This window comes from Oncorhynchus mykiss, chromosome 3, assembly GCF_057628025.1.
Source record: "Oncorhynchus mykiss isolate SJ-2025 chromosome 3, ASM5762802v1, whole genome shotgun sequence".
Lineage (NCBI taxonomy): Eukaryota > Metazoa > Chordata > Actinopteri > Salmoniformes > Salmonidae > Oncorhynchus > Oncorhynchus mykiss.
Genome location: NC_143024.1, coordinates 50,032,398 through 50,058,063, shown reverse-complemented (window position 1 = coordinate 50,058,063; position 25,666 = coordinate 50,032,398). Strand labels below are relative to the sequence as shown.

Sequence of the window (25,666 nt, the reverse complement as noted above, 5' to 3'; positions counted from 1 at the left end):
CATGCCAATATGGCTGTGAATGGGCTACGAACGAGCTTACGTGTCTACAGCATTGTGACATCTTTTTACACATTTATGTTGAAGGATAGCCGTAAGGGACCACATTTAGCAAGTGGTCACATGATGGCTCCGGCAGAAAATCTTGCGTAAAGTACACAAGTAGACATTTTTCCAATCGCTTCTTATGAGAAACCAATTGTCCCGATGGATATTTTATCGAATAGATATGTGGAAAACACCTTGAGGATTGATTCTAAACAACGTTTGCCATGTTTCTGTCGATATTATGGAGCTAATTTTGAAAAAAGTTAGGCGTTGTAGTGACTGCATTTTCCGGTCGATTTCTCAGCCAAACGTGAAGAACAAACGGGAGCTATTTCGCCAACAAAAATTATATTTTTGGAAAAAAGGAACATTTGCTATCTAACTGGGAGTCTCCTGAGTGAAAGTGAAGTTCTTCAAAGTAAATTATTTAATTTGATTGCTTTTCTTATTTTCGTGAAAATGTTGCCTGCCGCTAGCAGAGCCTAGCATAGCATTATGCCATGATAAACTATTACAAATGCTTGTCTAGCGTTGGCTGTAAAGCATATTTTGAACAATGCTAGACCTCATATTAGACAATATCCGTCGGGACAATTGGTGTCTCATAAGAAGCGATTGGAAAAATGGCTACTTGTGTATTTTACGCAAGATTTTCTGCCGGAGCCATCATGTGACCACTTGCTAAATGTGGTCCCTTACGGCTATCCTTCAACATAAATGTGTAAAAAGATGTCACAATGCTGTAGACACGTAAGCTCGTTCGTAGCCCATTCACAGCCATATTGGCATGAAGCGCTTTCAAAAAATGCGGCACTTCCTGATTGGATTTTTATCTGGGTTTCGCCTGTAACATCAGTTCTGTTGCACTCACAGACAATATCTTTGCAGTTTTGGAAACGTCAGAGTGTTTTCTATCCAAAGCTGTAAATTATATGCATAGTTGAGCATCTCGCCGTGACAAAATATCCCGTTTAAAACGCGAACATTTTTTATCCAAAAATGAAAATACTGCCCCCTAGTTATAAAAGGTTAAAACAAGTCAAAATGAAGCTCAGTAGTGTGTGTGGCCTCCACGTGCCTGTATAACCTCCCTACAATGCCTGGGCATGCTCCTGATGAGGTGGCGGATGGTCTCCTGAGGGATCTCCTCCCAGACCTGGACTAAAGCATCCGCCAACTCCCGGACTATCTGTGGTGCAGATGGAGCGAGACATGATGTCCCAGATGTGCTCAATTGGATTTAGGTCTGGGGAACGGGCGGGCCAGTCCATAGCATCAATACCTTCCTCTTGCAGGAACTGCTGACACACTCCAGCCACATGAGGTCTAGCATTGTCTTGCATTAGGAGGAATACAGGGTCAACCGCACCAGCATATGGTCTCACAAGGGGTCTGAGGATATCGGTACCTAATGGCAGTCAGGCTTCCTCTGGCAAGCACATGGAGGGCTGTGCGGTCCCCCGAAAAATGCCACCCCACACCATGACTGACCCACCGCCAAACCGGTCATGCTGGAGGATGTTGCAGGCAGCAGAACGTTCTCGTCAGTGTGAACCTGCTTTCATCTGTGAAGAGCACATGGCGCCAGTGGCAAATTTGCCAATCTTGGTGTTCTCTGGCAAATGCCACACGTCCTGCACAGTGTTGGGCTGTAAGCACAACCCCCACCTGTGGACATCGGGCTCTCATACCACCCTCATGGAGTCTGTTTCTGACCATTTGAGCAGACACATGCACATTTGTGGCCTGCTGGAGGTCATTTTGCAGGGCTCTGGCAGTGCTCCTCCTGCTCCTCCTTGCACAAAGGTGGAGGTAGAGGTCCTGCTGCTGGGTTGTTGCCCTCCTACGGCCTCCTCCACGTCTCCTGATTTACTGGCCTGTCTCCTGGTAGTGCCTCCATGCTCTGGACACTATGCTGACAGACACAGAAAACCTTCTTGCCACAGCTCGCATTGATGTGCCATCCTGGATGAGCTGCACTACCTGAGCCACTTGTGTGGGTTGTAGACTCCGTCTCATGCTACCACTAGAGTGAAAGCACCGCCAGCATTCAAAAGTGACCAAAACATCAGCCAGGAAGCATAGGAACTGAGAAGTGGTCTGTGGTCACCACCTGCAGAACCACTCCTTTATTGGGGGTGTCTTGCTAATTGCCTATAATTTCCACCTGTTGTCTATTCCATTTGCACAACAGCATGTGAATTTTTTTGTCAATCAGTGTTGCTTCCTAAGTGGACAGTTTGATTTCACAGAAGTGTGATTGACTTGGAGTTACCCCAGGTGGTTACCCCAGGTTACCCCAGGTGGTGAGGGTAGGCAACAACATCTCCTCCCCGCTGATCCTCAACACTGGGGCCCCACAAGGGTGCGTTCTGAGCCCTCTCCTGTACTCCCTGTTCACCCACGACTGCTTGGCCACGCACGCCTCCAACTCAATCATCAAGTTTGCGGACGACACAACAGTGGTAGGCTTGATTACCAACAACGACGAGACGGCCTACAGGGAGGAGGTGAGGGCCCTCGGAGTGTGGTGTCAGGAAAATAACCTCACACTCAACGTCAACAAAACTAAGGAGATGATTGTGGACTTCAGGAAACAGCAGAGGGAACACCCCCCTATCCACATCGATGGAACAGTAGTGGAGAGGGTAGCAAGTTTTAAGTTCCTCGGCATACACATCACAGACAAACTGAATTGGTCCACTCACACAGACAGCATCGTGAAGAAGGCGCAGCAGCGCCTCTTCAACTTCAGGAGGCTGAAGAAATTTGGCTTGTCACCAAAAGCACTCACAAACTTCTACAGATGCACAATCGAGAGCATCCTGGCGGGCTGTATCACCGCCTGGTACGGCAACTGCTCCGCCCTCAACCGTAAGGCTCTCCAGAGGGTAGTGAGGTCTGCACAACGCATCACCGGGGGCAAACTACCTGCCCTCCAGGACACCTACACCACCCGATGTCACAGGAAGGCCATAAAGATCATCAAGGACATCAACCACCCGAGCCACTGCCTGTTCACCCCGCTATCATCCAGAAGGCGAGGTCAGTACAGGTGCATCAAAGCTGGGACCGAGAGACTGAAAAACAGCTTCTATCTCAAGGCCATCAGACTGTTAAACAGCCACCACTAACACTGAGTGGCTGCTGCCAACACACTGACACTGACTCAACTCCAGCCACTTTAATAATGGGAATTGATGGGAAATGATGTAAATATATCACTAGCCACTTTAAACAATGCTACCTTATATAATGTTACTTACCCTACATTATTCATCTCATATGCATACGTATATACTGTACTCTATATCATCGACTGTATCCTTATGTAATACATGTATCACTAGCCACTTTAAACTATGCCACTTTGTTTACATACTCATCTCATTTGTACATACTGTACTCGATACCATCTACTGTATCTTGCCTATGCTGCTCTGTACCATCACTCATTCATATATCCTTATGTACATAATCTTTATCCCCTTACACTGTGTACAAGACAGTAGTTTTGGAATTGTTAGTTAGATTCTTGTTATTACTGCATTGTCGGAACTAGAAGCACAAGCATTTCGCTACACTGGCATTAACATCTGCTAACCATGTGTATGTGACAAATAAGATTTGATTTGTTGTTTAAGTGTTCCCTTTATTTTTTTGAGCAGTTTATATATATATATATATATATATATATATATATATATATATATATATATATATATACAGTGCCTTGCGAAAGTATTCGGCCCCCTTGAACTTTGCGACCTTTTGCCACATTTCAGGCTTCAAACATAAAGATATAAAACTGTATTTTTTTGTGAAGAATCAACAACAAGTGGGACACAATCATGAAGTGGAACGACATTTATTGGATATTTCAAACTTTTTTAACAAATCAAAAACTGAAAAATTGGGCGTGCAAAATTATTCAGCCCCTTTACTTTCAGTGCAGCAAACTCTCTCCAGAAGTTCAGTGAGGATCTCTGAATGATCCAATGTTGACCTAAATGACTAATGATGATAAATACAATCCACCTGTGTGTAATCAAGTCTCCGTATAAATGCACCTGCACTGTGATAGTCTCAGAGGTCCGTTAAAAGCGCAGAGAGCATCATGAAGAACAAGGAACACACCAGGCAGGTCCGAGATACTGTTGTGAAGAAGTTTAAAGCCGGATTTGGATACAAAAAGATTTCCCAAGCTTTAAACATCCCAAGGAGCACTGTGCAAGCGATAATATTGAAATGGAAGGAGTGTCAGACCAATGCAAATCTACCAAGACCTGGCCGTCCCTTTATACTTTCAGCTCATACAAGGAGAAGACTGATCAGAGATGCAGCCAAGAGGCCCATGATCACTCTGGATGAACTGCAGAGATCTACAGCTGAGGTGGGAGACTCTGTCCATAGGACAACAATCAGTCGTATATTGCACAAATCTGGCCTTTATGGAAGAGTGGCAAGAAGAAAGCCATTTCTTAAAGATATCCATAAAACGTGTCGTTTAAAGTTTGCCACAAGCCACCTGGGAGACACACCAAACATGTGGAAGAAGGTGCTCTGGTCAGATGAAACAAAAATTGAACTTTTTGACAACAATGCAAAACGTTATGTTTGGTGTAAAAGCAACCCCGCTCATCACCCTGAACACACCATCCCCACTTTCAAACATGGTGGTGGCAGCATCATGGTTTGGGCCTGCTTTTCTTCAGCAGGGACAGGGAAGATGGTTAAAATTGATGGCCAAATACAACCAAATACAGGACCATTCTGGAAGAAAACCTGATGGAGTCTGCAAAAGACCTGAGACTGGGACGGAGATTTGTCTTCCAACAAGACAATGATCCAAAACATAAAGCAAAATCTACAATGGAATGGTTCAAAAATAAACATATCCAGGTGTTAGAATGGCCAAGTCAAAGTCCAGACCTGAATCCAATCGAGAATCTGTGGAAAGAACTGAAAACTGCTGTTCACAAATGCTCTCCATCCAACCTCACTGAGCTCGAGCTGTTTTGCAAGGAGGAATGGGAAAAAATGTCAGTCTCTCGATGTGCAAAACTGATAGAGACATACCCCAAGTGACTTACAGCTGTAATCGCAGCAAAAGGTGGCGCTACAAAGTATTAACTTAAGGGGGCTGAATCATTTTGCACGCCCAATTTTTCAGTTTTTGATTTGTTAAAAAAGTTTGAAATATCCAATAAATGTCGTTCCACTTCATGATTGTGTCCCACTTGTTGTTGATTCTTCACAAAAAAATACAGTTTTATATCTTTATGTTTGAAGCCTGAAATGTGGCAAAAGGTCGCAAAGTTCAAGGGGGCCGAATACTTTCGCAAGGCACTGTATATAGTGCTTTCGGAAAGTATTCAGACCCCTTGAATTTTTCCAGATTTTGTGAAATTTCAGTCTTATTCAAAAAAGGATTAAAAAAAAATCCCTCGTCAGCTTACACACAATTCCCATAATGACAAAGTGGAAACAGGTGTTTGCAAATGTATTATAAATTAAAAACAGATACCTTATTTACATAATTATTCAGACCCTTTGTTATGGGACTCGAAATTTAGCTCAAGTGCATCCTGTTTCTACAACTTGATTGGAGTCCACCTGTGGTAAATTCAATTGACTGGATATTTTCCCACAGTTGACAGTGGATGTCAGAGCAAAAACCAAGCCATGAGCTTGAAGGAAATGTCCGTAGAGCTCCGAAACAGGATTGTGTCGAGGCACAGATCTGGGGAAGCATACCAAAACATTTCTGCAGAATTGAAGGTCCTCAAGAACACAGTGGCCTCCATCATTCTTAAATGGGAGAAGTTTCAAACCACCAAGACTCTTCCTAGAGCTTGCCGTCCGGCCAAACTGAGCAATCAGGGGACAAGGGCCTTGGTCAGGGAGGTGAGAGTTCCTCTGTAGAGATGGGAAAACCTTTCAGAAGGACAACCATCTCTGCATCACTCCACCAAACAGGCCTTTATAGTAGAGTGGCCAGACGTAAGCCCCTCCTTAGTAAAAGGCACAGGAAGAGCCACTGGGAATTTGCTAAAATGCACCTGAAGACTATCAGAGCATGGGAAACAAGATTCTCTGGTCTGATGAAACCAAGAATGAACTCTTGGCCTGAATGAAAAGGCATTAAGTCTGGAGGAATTCTTGCACCATCCCTACAGTTATGCATGGTGGTGGCAGCATCATGCTGTGGGACTGGGAGACTAGTCAATATTGAGGGAAAGATGAACGGAGCAAAGTACAGAGAGATCCTTGATAAAAACCTGCTCCGGAGCACTCAGGATCTTACACTGTGGCGAAGGTTCACCTTCCAACAGGACAATGACCCTAAGCACAGAGCCAAGACAATGCAGTAGTGGCTTCGGGACAAGTCTCTGAATGTCCTTGAGTGGCCCAGCAAGAAGCCTGGACTTGAACCTGATCGAACATCTCTGGAGAGACCTGAAAATAGCTGTTCTGCGACACTCCCCATCCAACCTGTCAGAGCTTGAGAGGATCTGCAGAGAAGTATGGGAGAAACTCCCTAAATACAGGCGTGCCAAGCCTTCTCTCGTACCACCAGTTCTGGTTATACCGCACGTGCACGGACCCATAGAGATGTATAGAGGTCAACAACTTGTTACTAGATGGTGAAGTCCTCTATTGGCTTCGCTACCACAGAAGTGTTCAATGTCAAAGATCAGTGGTGCGCCCTCTGTACATTTTTATGAACATCAGCTGTCATGACATTTCTCCAAACAGCCTTTCTCTACTCACTCGACAACTAAATGAGGAGACAAGTCGAGATTGGATCATGGAAACAGGCGCCAGGTAGAGACTTGACAAAGTAACTATATATTACCCAGTTTTAAAAAGTAATGTGTTATATTACTAATTACTCATGAAAAGTTATCTGATTGTGTAACACATTACTTTTAACTCGTTTACTCCCCAGGAGGAGGCAATGAGGAAAATTGGAATTTAATTGGAATTTCTGTTTACTTTCTGAATTGACTGAATTAAAAAAGGAATTGACCCCAACCCTGATGGCTGTATTATATATACCTGTATTATTTATTCTATCAAGGAAGAGAAAGGTGAGCCTAATGTTCCACAGTCATCAGTTTAACTCATGTTTGACCTGCAGATATATTTCTGTTATCTGAGTAATCATATTCATAGAGTAAGATAATTTGTCAACTATAATCATAGTGAACTCCCTCTGTTAATTGGAAATTGCAATCTATCGACTTTTTCTTGTGGTGTAGGCAATATTCATGTCATGATTCACGCAAGGTCGAGAACTTCCTGATATGAATTGATGCATCGACGTCAGTACGTGATGTAATGCATTGTTACCAACTGGTTATCGAAGTTAAACTGTCATGCTCCCTATACCCATGAATGTACACATTCCTTTCTGAATTGCTTGTTAGACGTTATGGTAATACACCAATAAGTGTAGTCATCTGGCCCTGAACAGTTGAACTCTGACCTTACACTCCTGACCCCCAGCTGACCCCTGCCAGAGTTGAGAGGTCAGTGTATCTCATGGCTCGGGGGAGGGTTGTTGTCTGACCCCAAGCTGAGTTTCACGTGGAGAAGCTCCTCTCTGCTGCTGATTTACTAGGTTGTAACATTTCCTGTCGGGCTGAAAATTATTGTACTTAGTCTGGATTAAAAACATTACCCCCCTCCCCTCCCAACAGTAATTCACTATAGATCCATAACATTACAGGTAGTGAAAGAAGTGCAGCGCAACTCTTCCCTTAGACTTAATGATCTGTTACTTCCTGATAAGTAGAGCGTGTCCAGCAGTTCCCTCTCCCCCTGATGGATTCGCTGAGTCCCAGCCAGAGACTCCTGACTGTTGTTGTGTATACTATATAGGACTCTGGTTGATGTGTATGTTGCACAGACAAGCTACAGTATACTTACACACTACAGTAACACTATATACAAGTACTGTATTTAAGTATACAATACAAGTTTAATCATAACTGTCATGAATATGCATTAATGCACAACTAATTATATTAATTATAATAAAGGTAATTAATTGACCAATTTAATCCAAATCGGTCACAAAAGTGAGAGAAAAAATAAATGTTGTTCTTTGTATGTTAAAGCACTTACATTACATAAAAAAACAAAAGAAAAACAGTGCATCATATAACATTAACAGTATTACACCACTACTGTACATATCTACAAAACAAAATGTTTACAATGCCTTGCAAAAGTATTCATCCCCCTTGGTGTTTTTCCACCTGTAACATAAATTTATTTTATTTTTGGATTTCACGTAATGGACAAGTTGGTGAAGTGAAATGAGGAAAATAACTAATTTAAAATACATTTAAAATGGAAAAGTGGTGCGTGTATTTGCATTCACCCCCTTTGATATGAAGCCCCCAAATAAGATCTGGTGGAACCAATTACCTTCACAAGTCACATAATTAGTTAAAATCCAACTGTGTGCATTATAAGTGTCACATGATCTGTCACATGATCTCAGTATACATACACCTGTTCTAAAAGTCCCAAGAATCTGCAACACCACCAAGCAAGGGGCACCACCAAGCAAGCGGCACCATGAGACCAAGGAGCTCTCCAAACAGGTCAGGTACAAAGTTGTAGTTAGTACAGATCAGGGTTGGGTTATAAAAAAAAAACTTAAACTTTGAACATCTCACAGAGCACCATTAAATCCATTATAAAAAAAAGAGAAAGAATATTGCACCACAACGAACCTGCCAAGAGAGGGCCGCTAGCCAAAACTCCCAGACCAGGTAAGGAGGGCATTAATCAGAGAGGCAACAAAGAGACCAAAGATAACCCTGAAGGAGCTGCAAAGATCCACAGCAGAGATGGAGTATCTTTCCATAGGACCACTTTAAGCCATACACTCCACAGAGCTGGGCTTTATGGAAGAGTGGCCATAAAAAAGCCATTGCTTAAAGAAAAAAATAAGCAAACATGTTTGGTGTTCATCAACAGCCATGTGGGAGACTCCCCAAACATATGGAAGAAAGTACTCTGGTCAGATGAGACTAATATTAAGCTTTTTGGCCATCAAGTAAAACACTGTGTCTGGTGCAAACCCAAAATCTTTCATCACCCCGAGAACACCATCCCCACAGTGAAGCATGGTGGTGTTATCCCCACAGCATGATGCAGTTTTTCTTTGGCAGTGACTGTAAACTGTTCAGATTTGAAGGAATGATGGATGGTTCTAAATACAGGGAAATTCTTGAGGGGAATCCTGTTTCAGTCTTCCAGAGATTTGAGACTGGGACGGAGGTTCACCTTCCAGCAGGACAATGACCCTGAGCATACTGCTAAAGCAACACCCGAGTCGTTTAACTTCTTATGGTATGGGGGACGGTTGCGTCCCACTTGGGCAAAAACCAGGGAAAATACATCGCAACAAATTCAAAAAAATTATATAAAAATCACACTTTCATTAAATCACACATAAAATATACTCAATTAAAGCTACACTCGTTGTGAATCCAGCCAACATGTCCGATTTTAAAAAGGCTTTTCGGCGAAAGCATAAGAAGCTATTATCTGATGATAGCAAAACAGTAAACAAAGAGGGTAGCATGTTTCAAACCTGCAGGCGCTACACAAAACGAAGAAATTAAATATAAAACATGCCTTACCTTTGACAAGCTTCTTTTGTTGGCACTCCAATATGTCCCATAAACATCATAATTGGTCCTTTTGTTCGATTAATTCCGTCCATATATATCCAAAATGTCAATATATTTGATGCGTTTGATCCAGAAAAAAACAGCTTCCAAAATGCGCAACTTCACTTCAAAATATTTTAAAAGTTGCCTATAAAGTTTGCCAAAATATTTCAAACGACTTTTGTAATACAACTTTAGGTATTTTTAAACATTAATAATCAATCAAATTGAATACGGGTCTATCTGTTTTCAATAGAGGACGAGAGGAAACTAACGCTACTTTTCATGTCTTGGCCAACTCTCAACAGTGTCACCCAGTACCTAGATGGCCTACTTCTTCATTGCACAAATAAATAACCTCAACCAAATTCCAAAGACTGGTGACATCCAGTGGAAGTGGTAGGGACTGAAAACAAGTTCCTAAGAAACATTGTTTGCCAATGAGAACATGATTCAAACAGTTTTAGATACTTCAGGGTGTTTTCTATCCAAATGGGGGTCGGGGGGGGGGGGGGATAGTTATGCACGCTCCTGTTTTCTTGTTTGTTTCACAATAAAAAAATTATCTTGCATCTTCAAAGCTGTAGGCATGTTGTACAAATCAAATGATACAAACACCCAAAAAATATATTTTAAATCCAGGTTGTAAGGCAACAAAATAGGAAAAATGCCAAGGGGGTGAATATTATTTTATTTTTATTTTGTATCAATATTGGCTTAGACTTGCAGCTGACTTTCGCTGAAGTACAAGTGTAGAACTGGTTTGTCTGAATTTTGAGGCTTGGGCACTGGGCACCTGTTTTATATGAGTGGTCATGGATTTACCTGGTTGATATGAGTAATGGGGAGTATGGGTGCACAAGACTCATACAGGTAATGGGTCCTAGATGGATGTATATTTCCAATTAAAATCCTTTCTGGCAAGTTTGTGGTAGGAAAAACATGAATGAGTCTGGGGCACTTGTGTTATACTACTGTACTATGAGTTTATCTATGAAAGTATTAGTGTATACAGGTCAGAGATCACAGGACTAAGATATGCAACTAACAGGGTTGGGGTGTGCAGCGAATAGCTGGAAACAGGTTACTGTTGGTGACTTGAGGGATACAGGCCTAAGGAAATCAGGACTGAGATAGGCAAGGAACTTGGAGGAGGTCTATTGGCAAGGTCTATTGTTAGGATACGAGTGCACTGGTACTTGATTTGATCCATATTCGGGTGTGGGTGTTAGGGTTAGGGCATCGGGGTAGTTGGGTTTACATGTGTATGTGTGCATATAGATATTAGGGCTGAGGAATAGGAATGTCTGTTAATTTTATTATAGGCAGAGCACTGTATGTTCACCGGTCACAATTGTGACTGTAAATTAAACATACTTTTCTACATAATCTTTTATATTTTTTAATAAATAAAATATAATTTATAATAGCTTGTTCATTAAAGTTATTATACAGTGTAACCAAGTATTGTATGCCTGGGATGTGTTAAGTATGGGGTGGGTGGAGGGACACACTGAACCACCAGCATATATATGAGAGAGAGAGAGAGAGAGAGAGAGAGAGAGAGAGAGAGAGAGAGAGAGAGAGAGAGAGAGAGAGAGAGAGAGAGAGAGAGAGAGAGAGAGAGAGAGAGAGAGAGAGAGAGAGAGAGAGAGAGAGAGAGAGAGAGAGAGAGAGAGAGAGAGAGAGAGAGAGAGAGAGAGAGAGAGAGAGAGAGAGAGAGAGAGAGAGAGAGAGAGAGAGAGAGAGAGAGAGAGAGAGAGAGAGAGAGAGAGAGAGAGAGAGAGAGAGAGAGAGATTGAATTGGGCCCATATGTTAATAATCCACTCGGTTTCCCAGGAGAACACTACCTGCCCGAATACATAGTGCAAACTAAGTTTGGTGGAGGAGGAATAGTTGTCAGGGGCTCTTTTTCATGGTTCGGGCAAGGTCCCTTAGTTCTGGTGAAGGGAAATGTTAACGCTACAGCATAGAATGACATTATAGACGATTCTGTGTGTACAACTTTGTGGCAATAGTTTGGAGAAGTTTGTCTGGCCTAATCGCCCAACATCACTGCCTGACCTCACTAATGCTCTTGTCGCTGAATGGAGCAAACCCCAAAGCAATGTCCCAACATCTATGGGAAAGCCCAGAAGAGTGGAACCTGTTATAGCAGGAAAGGGGGACCAACTCCATATGTGACCGACCGCCTTGATTCGGGCTAATGTATAAAAATCTGAAATTATCTTTTTTACTTTGGATAAAAGCAGAGACGGAGAGTTACAAAATAGTATATCATACGTTGCATTTGAGGAACAAAAGGAAAGTAATTCTGCTTTGAAAGTTGATCAACTTGTAACATCACTTTGAGAAAAGGGCCTTTGAATGTTTTGGTACCTACTGGAGAGCTCTTCTTTGTCTACACCCATTCAGCATCATTCACACACACTTAAGCTTTAGCCCCCACCCAAACTGACCATTTTACTCAACCTAGCAGAGCTGGTTATGCAGTTTTCATGTTATCCAGGGCATTGGTGACTGTAACTGTGCTGCTAGCAACAATTTAATTATTATTTTTTACTGACACTGGCCACTGTCAACGGGTGTTGAGCATTCATAAGTTCATCCATTGTTCTGCGCTCCGGCACACTCGGGCAAGAGTGCTCTGAAATCGGAGTAGATGGCCAGATTGAATTTACGAACACACCCCAAATGGTTACTTGCATAGTGGAGTCTTTTGTTAAGACATATTGAACCTGGCTTCACAATGAACCATTATCCCAACTCATGTTACTACCCTGCATGAATCTGCAGGTAGCTAACCAACCAGGATCAATATTAGCTAGCTAATGTTAGGCTATAGCTAGACAAGCAAATAGCTCTGATATACAAATAATAAGATCACACACGTAACGTTAGCAAGCGAGCCAACCAGCTAACAGTACACATTCATTTGAAATGAAACCACTTTCTGTTAAAATTAGAAACGTGTCATGTTTGAAAATGTAGCTAGTTGACTATCTTATCCTATACATCATAGATGCACGCGTCTCCTGTTACGGATGCCATGGTTGCCGTTAGTTTGAAGATGTAATCCGGAGACAGGTGTTTTCTCCATCTCCTTAGCGATTGTACTCGAATTCTACTGATTTCAAAACTCGGTCCTCTACTGGAGAGCAACATTTGTGCAGTTTTACTACGCGATTCATAAAAAAGCAGCGTTGGACAGGATTACCTACACACACTGACCAACTTAAAAAAAAGTTGACATTCAAACTTCTAGTTTCCTGAAATGGGTCACATATTAATGCCCATGAGTTTAAATTGAGATGTTCAATGAGCAGATGTCCACATACTTTGTGATATTTTTTTTTTTCTATATTAAAAATAAATAAAAAATCACCTTTATTTAGCAGGTAGACCAGTTGAGAACATGTTCTCATTTACAACTGCGACCTGACAAAGATAGAGCAAAGCAGTGTGACAAAAACAACAACACAGAGTTACACATAAACAAACATACAGTCAATAATACAGTAGAAAAAGTCTATGTACAGTGTGTGCAAATGAGGTAGGATAAGTGAGGGAAGGCAATAAATATGCCATGGTGGCGAAGTAATTACAATGTAGCAATTTAACACAGGAATGGTAGATGTGCAGAATATGAATGTGCAAGTAGAGATACTGGGGTGCAAAGGAGCAAGATAAATAAATAAACACAGTATAGGGATGAGGTAATTAGATGGGCTATGTACAGGTCCAGTCATCTGTGAGCTGCTGTGACAGCTGGTACTTAAAGCTAGTGAAGGAGATATGAGTCTCCAGCGTCAGTGATTTTTGGATTTCGTTCCAGTCATTGGCAGCAGAGAACTGGAAGGAGAGGCGGCCAAAGGAAGAATTGGCTTTGGGGGTGACCAGAGATATATCTGCTTGAGCTCATGCTACGGGTGGGTTCTGCTATGGTGACCAGTGAGCTGAGATAAGGCGGGGCTTTACCTAGCAGAGACTTGTAGATGACCTGGAGCCAGTGGATTTGGCAACGAGTATGAAGCAAGGGCCAGCCAATGAGAGTGTACAGGTCGCAGTGGTGGGTAGTATATAGGGCTTTGGTGACAAAACGGATAGCCCTGTGATAGACTGCATCCAATTTGTTGAGTAGAGTGTTGGAGGCTATTTTGTAAATTACATCGTCGAGGATCGGTAGGATGGTCAGTTTTACGAGGGTGTGTTTGGCAGCATGAGTGAAGGATGCTTTGTTGCGAAATAGGAAGCCGATTCTAGATTTAATTTTGTAATCTGTTAACTTGGCTTTCGAAGACCTTAGAAAGGCAGGGTAGGATAGATATAGGTCTGTAGCAGTTTGGGTCTAGAGTGTCTCCTCCTTTGAAAAGGGGGATGACCGTGGCAGCATTCCAATCTTTGGGGATCTCAGACGATACGAAAGAGAGGTTCAACAAGCTAGTAATAGGGGTTGCGACAATTTCTGCAGATATTTGTAGAAAGAGAGGGTCCAGATTGTCTAACCCGGCTGATTTGTAGGGGTCCAGATGTTGCAGCTCTTTCAGAACATCAGCTATCTGGATTTGGGTGAAGGAGAAATGGGGAGGCTTGGGCGAGTTGCTGTGGGGGGTGCAGGTCTGTTGAGCTGGGTAGGGTTCCCCCTCTTTCTAAATTTCAAACTCTGTCACAGCTGTTCGCATTAGGTTTATAATGGTGTTTTCCGCGAATTGCATTTCAGCAAATGTTTTAAAATTACGTTTTATTAGCTGCTTCATAACAGAAGTAGCATGTTCAATAATAGGCTGTAAACTTTTGAACTGTAAGACGATAGGCTTGCTATTGTTGCAGGTTTCCAGCGCTACATGAAAAGTGTTCGGTGCATGCATAGTATCAGAGAGGAATAGGCAAAGCGAGAGGTTTCACTCTCACCAAAATCTGTCCAAAATAAACTCAATACATTTCTATGGGCATGTTTTGGGACTAAGCTTGCCCCCTGCCTGCAGAAGCATTGCGTCATTATATACAGATCTCTAATAGTATTTTCTGTTGTCCACTTCATTTTACTGTTTGGAAAAGATTTAACCATTTGTTGACCGGTTAATGAGGGCTGGTTCGTCGGGAGCAAAGTTTACTGAAATGTGCATTCCTAAACACAACAAAATGTGGAATATGTCAATGGGGATGAATACTTTCTGAAGGCAGTGTATTGCTGCAGATAGAAATCCAAATAATTATATGTATATCATAGAGAACATGGATGTTTGGGCAGGTTTCAATCCCCCAAAGATCAAACGTGTGTCTCTTGGCAGAGTTTTATGGTATGCATACCAAAGCCACGAACATCACATAACTAATATAGATGTTGAATCATTGATCTGATTTGTGTCTCTCCTCTCTTTTCTAGTCCCCCAAAGTACACCGATACCCCACGATGGACGCGGTCCCCCTCCTCCTGAGCAAAGTCAAATCTGAACCTCCTGAGGACCTGCTCTCCCATGACCCCCATTTCCAGACGCAGACCGAGCCTGTCGACCTGTCAATCAACAAACCACGCCCCTCCCCCCCATCAATCACCTCCACCGCTTCTCCTGTCACTTCCGCTTTCTCTCCGTCCTCCATTTCTTCTTTATCATCATCATCCTCCTCTCCGTCTGTCATCACATCTGCCTCATCTGTGCTCACACCCGGGCCCCTGGTGGCCCCTGGAGCCGGTGTCCAGGGTCATCATCATCATCAGCAGCAGTTTTTGCACATCCTGCACCCTGTGCCTCCACCACCCTCCAGCCCCTTGAACCTGGGAGGGGTACAGGGCATAGGAGGAGGAGTAGGGGGAAAGATGGAGGCCCACCACCTGCATCGTATCCCTGTAGTGGTACAGTCATTGCCCCTCATGTACACCACAGCCGTGCGCTCGCCCTCCAGCCTCCACAACAATGCCATCATGCTACCTCTGCTGGACAATCATAAGAGCCACCATAGCAAAGGTGAGACAAAAAGCAGGCTTTGTCTGTCTGTGTCTTTTCCCTCTCTCTTTATATGCTGTATACACTGAACAAAATTATGAACGCAACATGCAAAAATGTCAAAGACCACTGAGTTACAGTTCCTATAAGGAAATCAGTCAATTTAAATTAATTCATTAGGCCCTATTATATGGATTTCACATGACTGGGAATGCAGATAATCATCTGTTGCTCACAGATTACTTTTTTTTTAAGTAGGGGCGTTAATAAAAAAAAGCAGTCAGTGTCTGGTGTGACCACCATTTGCCTCATACAACGCGACACATCTCCTTCACATAGAGTTGATCAGGCTGATGATTCTCCCACACCTCTTCAATGGCTGTATCACTACATCACGATGTTATACACATCCAGATCATTCCAAATATGCTCAATGGGTGACATATCTGGTGAGTATGCAGGTCATGGGAAAACTGGCATATTTTCAGCTTTCAGGACTTGTGTATAGATCCTTGCGACAATGGGCCATGCATTATCATGCTGAAACATGAGGTGATGGCGGCGGATGAATGTCACGACAATGGCCCTCAGGACCTCGTCATGGTATCTCTGTGCATTCAAATTGCAAATGATAAAATGCAATTGTGTTCTTTGTCCGTAGCTTATGCCTGCCCATATCAAAAACCACCACCACTATGGGTCACTGTTCACAGCAAACAGCTATACACGCTGTGCCAGTGACCACCGGAGGTGAGAATTTGCCCACTGAAGTGGGTTACGACGCTGAACAGCAGTCAGGTCAAGACCCTGATGAGGACGACGAGTATTCAGATGAGCTTCTCTAAGATGGTTTCTGAGAGTTTGTGCAGAAATTCTTTAGGTTGTGCAAACCAAAGAATGGTGGCTGGTCTCACAGCATCCCGCAGGTGAAGAAGAAGGATGTGGAGGTCCTTGCCTGGCTTGGTTACACAGGGTCTGCGGTTGTGAGCCCGGTTGGACGTACTGCATTGTGCATTGTGTTTTTGAGTGGCCTGTTTAATCAGCTTCTTGATATGCCACACCTGTCAGGTGGATAAATTATCTTGGCAAAGGAGAAAAGCTCACTAACAGGGATGTAATCAAATGTGTGCACAGAATTTGAGGGAAATGAGCTTCTTGTGCATATGGACAATTTCTGGGATATTTTATTTCTGCTCATGTAACATTTGACCAACACTTTAGATGTTGTGTTTATATTTTTGTTCAGTGATTAATACTCCAAATACAGTACCAGTCAAAAGTTTGGACAACCTACTCATTCAAGGGTTCTTGTTGATTTTTTACTATTTTCTACATTGTAGAATAATATTGAAGACATCAAAACTATGAAATAATACATATGGAGTCATGTAGTAACCAAAAAGGTGTTAAACAAATCAACATATATTTTAGATTCTTTAAAGTAGCTACTCTTTGCGCACTCTGGGCATTCTCTCAACAAGCTTCACTTGGAATGCTTTTCCGATGGTCGTGATGAGTTCCCACATATGCTGAGCACTTGATGGCTGCTTTTCCTTCCCTCTGCAGTCCAACTCATCCCAAACCACCTCAATTGATTTTTTGTTGTTGTATTTTTCCTTTATTTAACTAGGCAAGTCAGTTAAAAACAAATTCTTATTTTCAATGATGGCCTAGGAACAGTGTCTTGTTCAGGGACAGAATTACAGATTTTTACCTTGTCAGCTCAGGGATTCAATCTTGCAAACTTTTGGTTACTAGTCCAACACTCTAACCACTAGGCTGCCTGCCGCTGAGGTTGGGTGATTGTGGAGGCCAGGTAATCTAATGCAGCACTCCATCACTCTCCTTCTTGGTCAATTAGCCCTAACACAGCCTGGAGGTGTGTTGGGTCATTATCCTGTTGAAAAACAGATGGGATGGCGTATCGCTATAGAAGCCATGCTGGTTAAGTGTGCCTTAAATTCTGGTTAAGTGTGCCTTGAGTCACCAGAAAAGCACCTCCCTGGCATCACACTTCCTCCTCCATGCTTCATGGTGGGAACTACACATGCAGTGATCATCTGTTCACCTACTCTACATCTCACAAAGACACGGCGGTTGGGAAAAAAATCTCACATTTGGACTCATCAGACCAAAGGACAGATTTCCTCTGGTCTAATGTCCATTGCTCATGTTTCTTGCAAAGCTGACATCAAGGCAAAGGGTGGCTACTTTTAAGAATCTCAAAAATAAAATCTATTTTGATTTGTTTAACAATTTTTTAGACACTACATGATTCCTTCTGTTATTTCATAGTAAATAGTAAAAATAAAGATAACCCCTTGAATGAGTAGGTGTGTCCAAACGTTTGACTGTACACTGTGTGTGTGTATATATATATATATATGTGTATATATATATATATATATATATATATATATATATATATATGTATATATATATATATATATATATATATATGTGTATATATATATATATATATGTGTATATATATATATGTATATATATATATATATATGTGTATATATATATATATATATATATATATATATATATATATATATATATATATGTGTATATATATATATATGTGTGTATATATATATATATATATATATATATATATGTGTATATATATATATGTGTATATATATATATATGTGTATATATATATATGTATATATATATATATATATGTATATATATATATATATGTGTATATATATATATATATATGTGTATATATATATATATATATGTATATATATATATATATATATATATATATACAGTGCCTTGCGAAAGTATTCGGCCCCCTTGAACTTTGCGACCTTTTGCCACATTTCAGGCTTCAAACATAAAGATATAAAATTTTATTTTTTTGTGAAGAATCAACAACAAGTGGGACACAATCATGAAGTGGAACGACATTTATTGGATATTTCAAACTTTTTTAACAAATCAAAAACTGAAAAATTGGGCGTACAAAATTATTCAGCCCCTTTACTTTCAGTGCAGCAAACTCTCTCCAGAAGTTCATTGAGGATCTCTGAATGATCCAATGTTGACCTAAATGACTAATGATGATAAATACAATCCACCTGTGTGTAATCAAGTCTCCGTATCAATGCACCTGCACTGTGATAGTCTCAGAGGTCCGTTAAAAGCGCAGAGAGCATCACGAAGAACAAGGAACACACCAGGCAGGTCCGAGATACTGTTGTGAAGAAGTTTAAAGCCGGATTTGGATACAAAACGATTTCCCAAGCTTTAAACATCCCAAGGAGCACTGTGCAAGCGATAATATTGAAATGGAAGGAGTATCAGACCACTGCAAATCTACCAAGACCTGGCCGTCCCTCTAAACTTTCAGCTCATACAAGGAGAAGACTGATCAGAGATGCAGCCAATAGGCCCATGATCACTCTGGATGAACTGCAGAGATCTACAGCTGAGGTGGGAGACTCTGTCCATAGGTCAGCAATCAGTCGTATATTGCACAAATCTGGCCTTTATGGAAGAGTGGCAAGAAGAAAGCCATTTCTTAAAGATATCCATAAAAAGTGTCGTTTAAAGTTTGCCACAAGCCACCTGGGAGACACACCAAACATGTGGAAGAAGGTGCTCTGGTCAGATGAAACCAAAATTGAACTTTTTGGCAACAATGCAAAACGTTATGTTTGGCGTAAAAGCAACACAGCTCATCACCGTGAACACACCATCCCCACTGTCAAACATGGTGGTGGCAGCATCATGGTTTGGGCCTGCTTTTCTTCAGCAGGGACAGGGAAGATGGTTAAAATTGATGGGAAGATGGATGGAGCCAAATACAGGACCATTCTGGAAGAAAACCTGATGGAGTCTGCAAAAGACCTGAGACTGGGACGGACCTGAATCCAATCGAGAATCTGTGGAAAGAACTGAAAACTGCTGTTCACAAATGTTCTCCATCCAACCTCACTGAGCTCGAGCTGTTTTGCAAGGAGGAATGGGAAAAAATGTCAGTCTCTCGATGTGCAAAACTAATAGAGACATACCCCAAGCGACTTACAGCTGTAATCGCAGCAAAAGGTGGCGCTACAAAGTATTAACTTAAGGGGGCTGAATAATTTTGCACGCCCAATTTTTCAGTTTTTGATTTGTTAAAAAAGTTTGAAATATCCAATAAATGTCGTTCCACTTCATGATTGTGTCCCACTTGTTGTTGATTCTTCACAAAAAAATACAGTTTTATATCTTTATGTTTGAAGCCTGAAATGTGGCAAAAGGTCGCAAAGTTCAAGGGGGCCGAATACTTTCGCAAGGCACTGTATATATATATATATATATATATATATATATATGTGTGTGTTATGTGTGTCAAGAGGTCTGAATACTTTCCGAAGGCACTGTGTGTAATATATACACAGGTATATACAGTGCCTTCGGAAAGGAATCAGACCTCTTGACTTTTTCCACATTTTGTTACATTACATTCTAAAATGGATTATATCGTTTTTCCCCCCCCTCATCAATCCACACACAATACCCCAAATTAGATTTTTTAGCAAATGTATAAAAAAAACGACAGAAATAGCACATTTACATAAGTATTCAGACCCTTTACTAAGTACTTTGTTGAAGCACCTTTGGTAGCGATTACAGCCTCGAGTCTTCCTGGGTATGACGCTAGAAGCTTGGTACACCTGTATTTGGGGAGTTTGTCCCATTCCTCTCTGCAGATCCTTTCACGCTCTGTCAGATTAAATGGGGAGCGTCGCTGCACAGATATTTTCAGGTCTCTCCAGAGATGTTTGTCCAGGCTCTGGCTGGGCCACTCAAGGATGTTCAGAGACTTGTCCCGAAGCTACTCCTGCATTGTCTTGACTCTGTACTTAGGGTCGTTGACCTGTTGGAAGATGAGACTTCACCCCAGTCTGAGGTCCTGAGTGTTCTTAAGCAGGTTTTCATCAAGGATCTCTCTGTACTTTGCTCTGTTCATCTTTTCCTCGATCCTGACTATTATCCTAGTCCCTGCCTCTGAAAAACATCCCCACAGCATGATGCTGCCACCACCATGCTTCACCGTAGGGATGTTGCCAGGTTTCCTCCAGACTTGTAGCTTGGCATTCAGAGAGTTCCATCTTGGTTTCATCAGACCAGATAATCTTGTTTCTCATGGTCTGAGGCCTTTAGGTGCCTTTTGGCAAACTCCAAGCAGGCTTTCATGTGCCTTTTACTGAAGGGTGGCTTCCTTCTGGCCACTATACCACAAAGGCTTGATTCTTGGAGTGATGCAGAGATGGTTGTCCTTCTGGAAGGTTCTCCCATCTCCACAGAAGAACTATAGAGTTATGACAGAGTGACCATCGGGTTCTTGGTCACCTCCCTGATCAAGGCCCTTCTCCCCCGATTGCTCAGTTTTGCCGGGCGGCCAGCTGGTTCCAAGCCTGCCAAATGCCTATGTAAACCCAATCCACTTCTCTTCAAAATAAGTTAATAAATATAGTCCAGTTTGAAATTTAAAATAATGTGGGCTTTGAAATGATGTATGTCCATTTTAAAGTGGGTAAGTTTGACACATTTATGATTACTTTTTTTAAATTGCTGCTTTTAATGAGCGAAAATACCAACAATTCTCAAAATGTATAGGTAGATGCAAAAATATGATTTTGGCCACAAGAGCACACTAGTTATGGGCTATGGGAGTGATACCCAGAGAGAAATAGGATATTTAATGTAATAGTACGGGACAGAAGGAAAATAAATGAGACCAAGGTTTACATATTCCTTACACTAGGATTCCCCTCTTAGTACTAAGAACAGCTACACCACAAATGGCGACAAGGATTTTGTGGATTTAGTTTGAACCCTTACATTGTTTTTCATGAGTTTATTCTGACCAATTATGGAAATGTCAGCATGCCACAAACCTTTCCAGCTAGCTATCAATCTAATAACATATTAGCCAAAAACTGGGAGAAGTGGCTGAAACATTAAGAAAATGTCCTGGGAACGTGCCATGCTACTCCGCTATTGTGGGGAGAAACTTTTCTATATTTTTTCTACACTTCCAGACACAGGAGATGATAAGTCTGACAAATCTACAACTGTACTGACTCAATGTTTTTCACCAATGACAAATTTATATTTTTAGGTCTACAAATTCAAACTGTTCAATTCGAGACTGAAATTATTGGTGAATACTATGTTTGCCTGCGTGCACTTGCTGCTTCCTATGATTTCCTGATGCTGACTCAGAAATTAGAAGGCAGATTGATCAAAGTTTCTCATCCAACAAACTGAGGAGACATGCTCTCACGGACCATATAATGACTCTCACAAAGCTCCTGGAAATAGCTTGAATAAATGAAGTATCAGAAATACAAGCACAGGAAATGGAAAAACATCCTGGTACTACCCAGAATAGATCACAAGGGCCAGCAAGCTCAACAATCCAGGGCTGCACCCACTACTGCACGTCGGTGCACATGCTTTTAACTGTGGCGGTTCATTCCCTCACCAAGGAGAGTGCCCTGCAAATGGCCACACATGCTACAACTATGGGAAAATAAATTATGTGGCAAAAGTAGATCGCACCAAAGACAAACTGGACATTCACTTGTGCCTGAAGATACCAAAAAACACACTTAACCCTGATGATGAAAGCCCAGCTATCTATTTACACTGGTGGATCCAACCATTGCTACTCCTACTGCAGAACCCAGGCAAACCATCCAGGTGAATGGATCACGGTCTTGGCGCAGTCTTAACCCAGATTGGCTCGGGTTGAAATATGCACATATGTGAAGCAATGATATTCACAGATGGATAGGGAGGCACTGGGAATAATCTGGGGTTGCCTTCATTTTCAGCTCAACATAGTCGGACACACCTTCACTGTGATTACTGACAACAAACAGCTTGTGCGTATCTTTCAACAAACCCTCGTCCTCCCCTCCACCAAGAATGGAAATATGGTTGCTGAAACTTCAAAACTTCACGTTCTCTGTTGTCTACAAGGCTGGATCTGGCAACCCAGCAGATAACTTCTCCAGACACTCAGTCCTAGAACAGGGGCCCAATGACATTCATGCCTCAGAGATAGCAGAAGCTCATGTCCGCTTTGTGGTCAATCACAATGTTCCATGTGCTATGACACTGGCTGAAATCCAAGCAGCAACACAGTCTGAACCATGTCTACTCAGACTAATCAATGATGTTAGAACAGAACAATGGCACACCCTTCTGGAACACACAGATGACCTACAGTTGAAGTCGGAAGTTTACATACACTTAGGTTGGAGTCATTAAAACTGGTTTTTCAACCACTCCACAAATTTCTTGTTAACAACCTAAAGTTTTGGCAAGACGGTTAGGACATCTAAGTAATTTTTCCAACAATTGTTTACAGACAGATTATTTCACTTATAATTCACTGTATCACAATTCCAGTGGGTCAGAAGTTTACATCCACTAAGTTGACTGTGCCTTTAAACACCTTGGAAAATTCCAGAAAATTATGTCATAGCCTATCAGAAGCTTCTAAAGCCAATTTACATCATTTGAGTCAATTGGAGGTGTACCTGTGTATTTATTTCAAAGCCTACCTTCAAACCTAGTTCCTATTTGCTTGACACTATGGGAAAATCAAAAGAAATCAGCCAAGACCTCAGAAAAAAAATGTAGACCTCCACAAGTCTGGTTCATCCTTGGGAGCAATTTCCAAACACCTGAAGGTACCACATTCATCTGTACACACAATAGTACGCAAATATAAACACCAAGGGACCACACAGTCGTCCTACCGCTTGTCTCCTAGAGATTAACGTACTTTGGTGCGAAAAGTGCATCAATCTCAGAACAACAGCAAAAGGACCTTGTGAAGATGCTGGAGGAAATAGGTACAAAATTATCTAAATCCACAGTAAAACGTGTCCTACATCGACATAACCTGAAAGGCTGCTCAGCAAGGAAGAAGACACTGCTCCAAATCCACCATTAAAAAGCTAGACTACGGTTTGCAACTGCACATGGGGACAAATATCGTGCTATTTGGAAAAATGTCTGATGAAACAAAAATGGAACTGTTTGGCCATAATGACCATTATGTTTGGAGGAAAAAGGGGGAGGCTTGCAAGCCGAAGAACACCATCCCAACCGTGAAGCACGGGGGTGGCAATATCACGTGGGGGTGGCAGCATCACATGGGGGTGGCAGCATCACGTGTGGGTGCTTTGCTGCAGGAGGGACTGGTGCACTTCACAAAAGTAGATGGCATCCTGAGGGAGGAAACTTATGTGGATATATTGAAGCAACATCTCAAGATATCAGTCAGGAAGTTAAAACTTGGTCACAAATGGGTCTTCCAAATGGACAATGACCCCAAGCACACTTCCAAAGTTGTGGCAAAATGGGTTAAGGACAATAAAGTCAAGTTATTGGAGTGGCCATCACAAAGCCCTGACCAAAATCCTATAGAAAATATGTGGGCAGAACTGAAAAAGCGTGTGCGAGCAAGGAGGCCTTACAAACCTGACTCAGTTACACCAGCTCTGTCAGGAGGAATGTGCCAAAATTCACCCAACTTATTGTGGGAAGCTTGTGTAAGGCATTCCTTATGCTACCAAATATGAATTGAGTGTATGTAAACTTCTGACCCACTGGGAATGTGATGAAAGGAATAACAGCTGAAATAAATAATTCTCTCTACTATTATTCTGACATTGCAGATTCTTAAAATAAAATTTGTTCATACTCTACCGTGATATGAAATACGGTCGAAACAACAAAAAGACAACAGTTAGACAGTGGCGGAACAAATTCAACCTCACATGCTTTTGTTTCATCACAAAACTGGAGAGCACCATCTTTCTGGTGAAGTCTACAAAGCAAATATTGCATGTAACAAACAGTTACATTATGTACAGCAGGGTTCCCTTACTGGTGGGATATATGACTTTAAAAAACACCAGCAAATCAGCTCAAAGTGATTGTACTTTTCCAAAGTATTCGCAAGCATAATAGCGAGATAAAACAATATGTGATCGTATCCAAATGTAAGCAAGTTTTGAAATGATTCTGTTTTAGTCAAATTTTATATCTGTTTGGGCTTCTTGCGATCAATTTATAGTCTATAAATTATTTGTAATTATGTTCCAGCCCTATGACATCCGCCCAAGAAAAAATCATCCCGCGTCTGAATCTTGTTGATCATCTCTGACTTACTAAACAACTACTCATTTAGAACCACTGAGAGTTAAAGCACAAAGAAAACAGGAGCACTGCCTCCACTATTTTACAATTGGCTCATTCATCCCCTTCCTCTCCCCTGTAACTATTCCCCAGGTCGTTGCTGCAAATGAGAATGTGTTCTCAGTCAACTTACCTGGTAAAATAACGGATAAATAAAAATAAAAATACATTTCAGCACCATTTCAACTTAAACATTTCAACATCATTAAATAAACTAGGCTAGTCTAGTAGAGTGAAAATAAATTTAAAGATACCAATCCATGTTGCTAAATAGCATGTGGCTGTCCATGGGACTGATTTGTGTGTGTGTGCATACGTGCCATAGACTAGTTGACCGACAATGCTATCCTCTTCTCTTTCATGTCGGTAAAACTGTCAATGACTTTGTCATAGAGTAGTACACATTGTTAATTTTTGTTGTCGCAGGTTACCTGGCTAAAATGTTTGCTAGCCTTTTTTCCTGGCATGGGCAATAATGAACCCGCCAAGTTAGCGTGAGCCTACTAGGCTACATATTGTACTTCAGTCATCTCAGGCCACAACATATGAATTTATGGTTTGATCAGAATCATCGTTGTAATCATTGGTCTTTACGGAGAATTAAGTCAAAACCACAAGTCCAAATCCCCATCTCCATCCCTGGCTTAGGAAAGGGCCAATTTAGCTAGCTACTGCAGGACAACAACACAAACAGACCAGAAACAGACACCTTTTTCTGACAATGACAATGTTTTTATTTTGATGTG

At 41.6% G+C, this 25,666-nt stretch overlaps 1 protein-coding gene across 1 annotated transcript in view; it reads left to right on the top strand.

The window, feature by feature from the left end:
• Nucleotides 1-25,666, top strand: part of LOC110519945 (Krueppel-like factor 12) — a 137,502-nt gene that overhangs the window by 64,206 nt on the left and 47,630 nt on the right. Inside the window, exon 3 of the mRNA XM_021596836.3 lies at nt 15,128-15,707. Within this exon, the coding sequence (XP_021452511.1) occupies nt 15,128-15,707 (580 nt within the window). The remainder of the gene's footprint in view (nt 1-15,127; nt 15,708-25,666) is intronic.